General features: G+C 40.8%; 1 protein-coding gene across 1 annotated transcript; it reads right to left on the reverse strand.

Annotated features, from left to right (window-relative positions):
- On the reverse strand, positions 1–2667 carry hoxa11a (homeobox A11a). Its single transcript, XM_030147599.1, has 2 exons — positions 1864–2667; positions 1–1052 (listed from the first exon to the last, which is right to left on the reverse strand). The coding sequence occupies exons 1-2, from the start codon at positions 2525–2527 to the stop codon at positions 820–822; spliced, it is 897 nt and encodes a 298-aa protein (XP_030003459.1). The 5' UTR covers positions 2528–2667; the 3' UTR covers positions 1–819.
- Between the last annotated feature and the right edge of the window lie 7001 nt (positions 2668–9668).

The raw sequence follows: 9668 nt of genomic DNA on the forward strand, positions 1-9668 counted from the left end.
TGGGCATGTACCTCAGTGCAACTCCACACGGATCCAGTGGACAAGCTTATCTCTCTGGTTTGGCCTGCATTATCAATATTCTTGTGATAGTCTTTTTAAAAAAATCAAAACGACAACATGAATTGGGTATTACACGCAAAACTCCTTTTGAGGTCAACTCAGACTGAACATGGAATTCCATTGGCCTGTCTGTAATCATGGACTTCGACTTGGTTAGCCGTGGCATCAAAGGAGAGAAACGAGTGGCTACAAAATAAATAAGCACACACAACAGAAACACGTTACATTCTCATCCTTTCGGACTCATTATTTGGTCACACCAAAGTTCGTATAGATTTAGTTTTGTCACATATTTTCCATCATCTTAAATTCACCACATTTTTAATCACTTTTCCGATTTTCAAACAGAAAAATGAGAATAATCTTTTGATTACAAAATACACTGGTTCAGTCACTTAATGACTGCTGATTCTGTCCGCGTGAAAACAAAATAAAACAAGGCGTCTGTGAATCACAATAATATTAACACAGGCCTCCGCAAGCACAGTCTTGGCGAGGACAAAATCCATTTCTACATTTTCCAAACAGTTTGAAGAGCGAAATTTAAGTCCACAAACTGTCTTAATTCATGCTCACTCTTCAGTTGATTCAGATCACAGGATACTGATGTCCTCGAACTTGAAATTAACCACTGAGCAATGTTGTTGCACTGTCTCGGCCACTGTGGTACACAATGTACACTGGAGAGTCACAGCCGGAGAATCAGTCTGTAAACGCAGTCAGCCCCACAGCACAGGACTGGAGGAGCTGGGGTGAACCCTAAAGCAGAGGATTAGATGTATAATATTGTAATCTATCTCTGTTCAGTTTCTTCTCCTTCATGCGACGATTCTGAAACCAAATCTTCACTTGTCGGTCGGTGAGGTTGAGCATCCGAGACAGTTGCAGGCGCTTCTCTTTGTTAATATACACACTGAAAAAGAATTCCCTTTCAAGTTCTCTGATCTGGTATTTAGAATAAGGGCACCTTTTCTTGCGGGTCCTCTGTCCACCTGGAGGTAAAACACAAAGTATAGTGGTTAAAAGAAAATATGAGCATTTCAAATGATCCATGACTATGTTATAAAAAGATTTACACGGTGTAGGTGTTACCCAGATTACGCATGAACGGATTTCCTCCACATAAAACATTAATAACATATTTCCCATTTGTACATTTCAAGTGTCATACTCTGCGATATTATATTACACTGAAAAGATTAGCAAACCATTCGCTGCTGAGTCTCTGGACAATACACTTGGGCTTTGACCTTTTCAAGCTAAAGAAAACAGTGCGTTTGTATTCGAATGGAATCAACCAAGGGTTAAACAAAGACCAGAAAACACTGCATCAAACAATTTCTATGAAAATAGTGTCCATATAAAAGACATAAAAGTAAAACGCATAAGTAGAAAAACAGTGCATGATAGCTTTAACACAAGAGCTTGTGTGTGTGCAAAACCTTAAGGCACCACCCTCATTACATGCAAGTGCTCCTTTAACGCTAAGAAACCATGAAACAAGCGCATTTATAAAACATGGAATTAACGCAGGACGATGGAAATTCACATTCATAGGAAGAGTGCTTTTTGGAAACGTCAGGTAGAGTTATAGAAAAATGACTGGCCTGATGTCTTTCACGGCCAATTTCAATTCCAAACACGTGATCCTGCAGTTTATAACAAAGTTTTGTTGGGGGTGGGGGGGTCTACAGGCCCTCTATAAACCTTATATGCTTATAAAACAGCATATAAAATTTTTAACAGCAGCGCGCAAGATTGCAAACTTTCTCTCATAACCGAGGCGCTGACTTTAATACATACTGCTGCTGCTGGATTTCTCCTCATTGTTGCCGGAAGATAACTCCGGGCTGCTCGTCTCATCCCGCGGATCCTTCGCCTCGGTGTCACGGCACGACGCTGCGTCCTCCGGCGCGGAGCTGGGCTGCTTGTTCGCCGTTTTGTCCCCTGAGTAGCCGTTCGCGGAGGAGCTCTCCGACGCGTTCCCGTACGCCGTCTCGTAAAACTGGTCGAAGGCTTGTGGCAGCACGCCATTCCTGCCCACGTTCCCGTAGAAATTGGAGGCAGCGGAGCCGGCGCTTGTGTGGTGGTGGTGGTGGTGGTGATAAGCGGCGGCGGCGGCTGCTGGACTGTTTTTACCGAACATGTCCCCTACCACAGCCGTTTGCGCCGACAGACAGTCCCGGTGCACCATGTCCTCTGCGCTGGGGTAACACTGGGGCAAGTTCCCCCGGTGCGGCCATTTACCGGACGCGTCAATGGCTGCATAGTCCCTGAACGTCACCTCTCTGACGGGTTGGACCTGCGGCAGGTTAGAGGAGTAGGAGTATGTCATGGGGCGGGTGGACGGGGTCTGGGATAAAAACGAGGGAAGACCGGAGAAATCAGCCCCCGCCGAGACGTAATAAGTGCAACTGGGTAAATACATGTTCGATCCGACGGGGACCCTTTCGTCAAAATCCATCATCGTAGTTCACCCTCTACTATAACTCTATGTTGGGCTTTGATTCGTCTATAACCGCCCTGAACATGGCTCTGAAGCGCCGTGCCTCTTGCCTCTTTGAAGCAGGTTCGCTAAGCAGAAATTTGGAGACGTAAGCTGACGTGGAGAGCCATCTCCATCCACTCCACGGAGGCGGAGGTCACGTGACCACGCGGCAAAAATTGACAGATTTTCAGGGCGTGTGTATGTGTGTGTGTATGTGTGTGTGTGTGTGTGTGTGCTTGCTTTCGTGCGTGTGTGTGTGAGTGTGAGAGTGAGAGAGAGCGAGAGCAGGAAAGAGAAGTGTGTGTGAGAGTGCAAAAGACATGACTGCTGTGTGTCCTAAAGCTTGACATTGGTGCTTTATCGCCATGTCGACCTAAAATGAATTCCTTTACATGCAAAACAGTCCAGGGACAGAGAACTGAGATTGGGTGCGGGTTGTCAAAAAAGGAAAGGATGCACGAGACAAAATATCAGCATAAAGTTCCTAGAGTTTTACTTGTAATTTTACTCTTAATCTGCTTTGGAATGAAATGTTTTTACTTCAGTTCAGCCTCAGTTGTTTTTAACTGATGTATCTGATCCACTGGAATAAATGCAACACGCAAACTAACCCTATCTGACAAAAACATCAAATAAAAATGTAGCATTAATATGAACTGGTAACACATTAGTCCTGAACTGGAGGAAGGTGAGCCCAGTTTATCTGCAAGTCTGCTTTTAGAAATGTCTTAGTCATCATCATTTGGTGGTTTACAACATAGCATTTGGCTCTGTGGGCATTTGGTTATCAGGGTCATGTTCAAAGTAGCGGCTAATGTTTCAACAAGCTACAATCGTCTTAGTACCAGTATAACAAGTAAAACCAGTAAAACAAGACTGGCTTAAAATGAATGGTCACTAGAAGCCAAATTTAACTTTAAGCCTCTGGCCAATAACAATATAATATAGACAAGAAATCTCGAAACAATAGCCAGTCTTTTTATATATTTTAAAGTGAAATCTTTTTCAACTAATTCAATCAAAGTCCATATATGACTTCCTATCAGTGATCAATAAGAACTATATTGATATCTAGAACCATTTACATGTTATAAACCATCAAAATAAGTAAAGGCACATTTTTAATATTTCAGAAATTCACATTTTTAAGTTTATATATATTATATTGTAGCATTTAGTTTAAGCCACAAAACAGATGATTCACTGTCAGAAATCACAGAATACTCATTATGGAACGTGCGTAAAAACTATCTGGGGAAGTCTGTGAGCCATAATCGCTAAAACAGCCTCAATAGTCAAAATGTTAGAGGACCTGTAGAATAATAAACTGGTCTTTTTTAAAGTGTAGTTGTTTCCCTGCACTGTTTTGTTTCATATTAATATTTAATGGGCCCTACTAACAGCTCCAAAACTCTTAGCATTCAAGGCCGCTCCATTTTTACGCACGGCTCTTTCTTCGCGTTTTACTTCAAATATTTACCCAAATGAGCGCTGTTTGGTTAGAAGACAGCTTCCAGAAATTTGCTAAAACACGTTAATGGTTTAATAAATAAAGATTTCTATCATGTCTTTGTTTTTTCCCCCTATATTCCAATGTGGCACATAAATGCACATTTGCGTATATTCAACCAATATACGCATAAAAAAGGGAAATGTGGAAATGTATTCTATCTTGTTGGATAAAGTTAATCAGGATTTTATACTACCCACGGCCGTATTTCATAGTTACTCGAAAATACAGACACGGCCTTGTTTCGACAGCTCTGCATAAAATGTAAGTCCTGATATGAAATGCAGATTATTTGGATTGGAGCTTTGCAGTGGAGATAAAACAAATTGAGAAAACCAACATGCGGTATGTTTTGAAACGCATGGATTTCTGCTGTTTGATTTGATAAACATGTCACCGTGCACATTCTCTGGCTCTCAGTTCAGAGGCCACCGTGGAGCTTGTTTTGAAGCGGCTGCAACTTGACTCTAATGTGCTGTGAATGAGAGACCTGAGCTAGGATTAAGACCGCTGCGGCTGGCCTGGCCCCACAGCCCGACACACACTTGGGGATACAAGGGGCGTCTGATGGCACATGTGAAACATAACCTTAAAATATCACATACACTAAGACGGTGCAAGTACCGAGTGGTCCTTTGTGACTGCATCAAAACAAGAAAAAAAAATATTCTCCCTAAGCTACTCTGCTTTCTTGCAAGTCATTTGATTAGGTTAAATTGCAGGGACACAAACAAGTCAACTGTCTTTGTGACCATACGCTCCGCCTCTCAGTCAATCCAGACAAATTCTACGAGTTGTGCTGAAGCTTTTAAGCTGTAATTGAGCACAGGATGCCCAGGAAAACCAAAGCCAGCTCTGCACAGACTTGCGTTTTTATAGCTGCCATAGTATTCTGGTGCGCTTTTTTCTCCTCGGCCAGACAGACACCACAAAACTGGCCATGCGTGATAGGAAGTCGCCACCTACATGGAGTCAAAGTCAGCAGCTGAGGATTTTCAACGACACAGATACATGCCATGTCTTTATACAATTCAGGTAAGAATGTTACCTACATTAAATAAGACTATCTGGAATCCGATGACTCAAATTCACTTGCAAATTTTTTAATTAAAAAAAACAAAACATTAATTAAATTGTTTCAATCAACACAAATGACATTCTGTTTGATATAAAAATGTGCTCTGTATTAGGTTAAGTAGGTCTGGTCATTCTTCTTTTGCTCTTTTGGTGATTAATACTTCTGTCTGGCCTGTGTAAAACCTCTCAAAGCCAAAGCTTTGTCTGTACGGTCGACTTCAAGTTCGGGGGAGGGAGAGGGTTCTTCACAGAGAGCAAAGGGCCCACCGTGCCCCGGATGGAGTTCCTCTAATTGCTTTTGCATTAACGCTGGCTTTAGGTTACATGCTTGGTCGATAATATAAGCCTGCAACTGTAAGAAATGACCATGTGAAGTGAACTTCACCTTCATATTATACTCTAAAATGTCTTATGCTGTTTGGAATAAACAGTTATATAGTGTTAATGGTAAAGGATATGCTGATCGACAGTTTTAAAGAAAAACCCTTGTGTTGCTTTTAGCAAATAATGTGTTTTTATATCATATTTGGGCAAAAGGAAAAATCTTCAGATGTTATCGTGAGTTTCACTCGTTAACAGCCACTATTTGTCACCGGTAAACGCAGACAGTGGATAAGTATTTACACTGGACACTATTGCCTTTAAATCCTAAAGCTAAGTCCTGATCTGCTTTCCCTGTGAATCCAGATAAACATACATTGAAATAAATCCACCAGCTGCTTCAAACAATCATTTCAATGACTAAACAAAGCTTATTTTACTTTTACTTAAGAGTTACTTTCCATTCCAGAGTGTTAAAACGGGCTGGTTTTGTCAGGCGACGTACAGATTGCCCAATCCGTGCGCCATAAAACCTTGTTAGACAACAAGTAAACAATTACGTGTTGGGGGGGGGGCACAAAAAGTATAGTTTAACGCCACGTCAGGTAGACCTAAAAGCTGTAAAGCAGACTAAATAGACGCATTTAGTGTCTTGCAAAGCAGCCTCCTGTAGTGTAAGTCTATGGGTGAAATAAAAAGCCAGAGCTTTAGTACAGGCTGTGTTTTGTTGTTTTGTCATTTTATGGCAGAAAACTGAGCAGCACACCTGCACTTTCCTGCATCTATTGACCAGATTCTTCATCTGAAAATAAGACACTTTAGTGTTGGGTAAGGAGGAGGCCGAATATGACACAAGGGGCAGGCTTTTATACCAAAAAAGAGAAAAATAAATGATCTATTAAATATATGTGTCATTTTCTGTAGTCTGTGTGCTTTCAGAGATAGTAAATAACATGTACTTTTTGTTTTACGCACAGACCTGAGTGCGAGCACAAGACAAAACACAGAGATGACAATGAATACAGATAAAAGCAAACGACTTAATCAAATAATCATAAAATAAAATAAAAGCTCCGTGATTTTATTTGAGGTATTTTCAGTATAATTCAACATTTATGAGATAAAGTTTTTGAACTTGAATGGTCCTCGTAGTCTTGGCTCAGCCGTTATCATGTTGCTGACTACAATGATATGAGCTTGGAGTTGGGGAGGTGGGGGTGGAGGGTTGTGGGGGGTGGATTATAAAACTATTTGACTGAAAAGAAAAACAGCCAGACTTCGCTCTTAGCTGTATACAAATGACCAATCACGAATATATCAGTAAACGTGAACCTTACCCCACGGACAACTGTTGATTTATCCACAGGTGACAGAAATGTGGGCCGACAGCGATGGCGACGACAGACGGACCAGGCGGACCACACAGGGGCCACGCGGGGAAACTGACCAACTCCACGGTCAATGGGAGTAGCCTTGACAAACCAGAGGAGACGCACAATACTGGACTAGTCTGCAGAGAAGATCCTGGAAACAAAGCAGTACATGAGGAGCGGTGCACGACAAAAGGACCAAACAGACTTCTGAAATGTTACCGAAAGCATACAGAACTGAAAAGACTTATTATTATTATTAACTCCAGGGATAAAACAAAGGAAATAAAACAAAACAGGACGCCAGATTATCCTCGGGGATTATGGGATTTAAAAAGTACATATTCAGTGAAGGAGAAAAAGCATTTACACTTTTATATCAGACTGTGTCCTAATGCGTAAAAACTATTTGGAATTTGTTTAATAAAGCCTAGGATTAAGCCTGATAAATAGTGCACATTCCATTGTTTAAATGTGTTTCACATCTGTTTGTTCATTTTCATGTTTTGGCAAAAGTTCCTTTTTGCGCTGTAACATAATTTAACATAATTTGATATTTATATGTGATCGCCAGACGTGATTTTTTTTTTTTAAACAAATATAGCAGGGCCTTAAGGAATTCCTCAAAGCAGAAATCTAAACAAACCAATCCGTGTAGTCTATTTCGAATGTCAAATATGTAAATAGCAGTGCATTTTATCAATTTGTTAAAACAGTTTTTCTTGCATTTACCTTAAAATAAATGTGAAACTAGTCTGAGTCGCAAAGAGAAAGGCCCACATGAAATATTTTTAGATTCAGTCGACATCAAAATGAGGAAAAAATGCACTAAATTCATTTAATTCGGTTTTATGAACACGCGTTCTACAATTGAAGATTAAAAGTTGATCTAAATGTGTCTATAAACTGTGGTTTATTTCACGTATTTCCTATTCGCTACAGAACCGTCCAATCCTATACCCATGAAAATAATATATATAGCTTATGAAGTGGCAAAAAAAATACAAGACTAAAAAACACTAATAACACTAATATTCATTCAAACACTAATATTTATTTTGTTTATTCTTCATCTAGAAGGATTCTGAGCTTGAATTTCCAGTGAAATTAGTTTTTCAGTCGATCACATTGTCAACCCCTCGTATTATTTTTTGTTCTAACCTACATTTGCTACATATACTGGTGTTATATAGGCAGCATCAGCTTCAAGTTTAAGTTTATTTTATTATATTTTCTATTAAAATGTTAATGGGTCAAAACACTGTAATGTCTTGTCAGAGAGCGAATTTAATTGATTGCCATTCCAACATTTATTTCAATATGAAGTAGCTCCTTGTTTTGGATAACCCCTTACGGTCCAACTAAAGCAAAAATTAATTTAAAAGTAAAAAATGTGGGTCATTTAGCAACACTAATCTGTCAGATTGCCTCTAAAATGTCCCGTCAGAGAGATGTTGAATACTGTGTTTTGACTCTAATGTTAAAATGTAGAATTCCAAGGAAATCAACCTGTGCGTAATGACAAAATAAATAACCCGAAGCAAACCCGAGCTCTGTGTATTACGTGGTTTAAAACAAACCCAACGTATGCACCCCGAGCACAATAAATATTTAGGCATTTATATTTCAAAACAAATGAGATGATGTACGAGGGGGACAGGAAAACACCATGTGTGAGAATAAGGCGCCGACTGGGACATGGAGGAGGCTTTCACATAATCTCGGTCAAGTGCTTCTATTTGACCGCTGTCACGGTCTTGGATAAGCTTATGTCTGCTGTGGTATTTGCGAGATTATCCACTAAACTCTGCTTTCAGGCTTGACCAGACTTATATTGTTGAGCTGAGTGAAGGCTACAGGCCTCGACTCTGTTACGCATGGAGACACCGAAGGTCAATGTAAAGAGCATTGTATTGGCCCCTGTCTGCGCGAGACCAGCGTCTGCTGTCAGGGCCCGAGACGCACAGGGCTGTTGGCTGGATGTGTGCTCTATCACAGCAACGCACTGAACCGACAACCTCAACGAACCCTGGCTGTCATGTGTTTATTCGACAATACTGCGTTTGTGCCATGACACTAGAGCGTACAATCTGTATTAACTGCGCATAAACGAAGCTTGTTGAATTCATTTAGATAAAACACAATAATAACCAGGCTAAATAACTGTATTTTAATGTCGTTTTTAATTTTGAGATTAAAAAAAAAATGTGATTCAAAGATGAAAATGACAAACGTTGATGTTAGTTGTAATCACACCTACAGAGGCCTATATGAAATGATCCCCATCCTACATCACTTACTATTTGCTAAATATAAAACGATGCGTAGAATTCCACGTAGACCTATAGCTTTATGCTTTAAATAAGTTTATTGAGCCTTTGCAGTGCAGTAAAATTAAATGCAATTCCCTGTTTGGCCTGAGTGTGGCAGCATAACTCAATACTTGCACAGTGATCCGGCCCAGCTTCCGTGTCTTCCTGCCACGGCTGGTGGGTTGTCCCATCACAGACAGCTAAATAAGAGCCACGGATAGGGGGAGCAATGCGCCTCGAGCCGGCTCTTTAGGTTTTGGAGGCGGGACTTGAAGGCTTGTTTTGGTTTTTGTCGAGCCAATCAGGTGTTGCGTTGCTTCCTCGCAGCCAATAGCCTCTGGGATTGATGACGTCATAGCAGAAACTTCCGCTCCCATTCGTCTCCCGTGATGTTTGGACTCCAGGATGTTCCTGAGCAGTCACACGTCGACTTTTTTTCTCCCATCTTTGACCATATTATGGAAGACGTTCGTGCGTGCCCTGTCGTGCTTACGTCAGAGGACGTGGGAACATGGCTACGCTGCATTCCG

Source organism: Sphaeramia orbicularis, chromosome 11 (assembly GCF_902148855.1).
Source record: "Sphaeramia orbicularis chromosome 11, fSphaOr1.1, whole genome shotgun sequence".
NCBI lineage: Eukaryota > Metazoa > Chordata > Actinopteri > Kurtiformes > Apogonidae > Sphaeramia > Sphaeramia orbicularis.

Excerpts from the sequence above, each read along its gene's own strand:
- hoxa11a (XM_030147599.1), bottom strand. The coding sequence starts at position 2,527 with ATGATGGATTTTGACGAAAGGGTCCCCGTCGGATCGAACATGTATTTA. Across the intron at positions 1,053-1,863 it reads GGAGAAATCCAGCAGCAGCA|GTGGACAGAGGACCCGCAAG; the intron begins GTATGTATTAAA and ends TTTTACCTCCAG.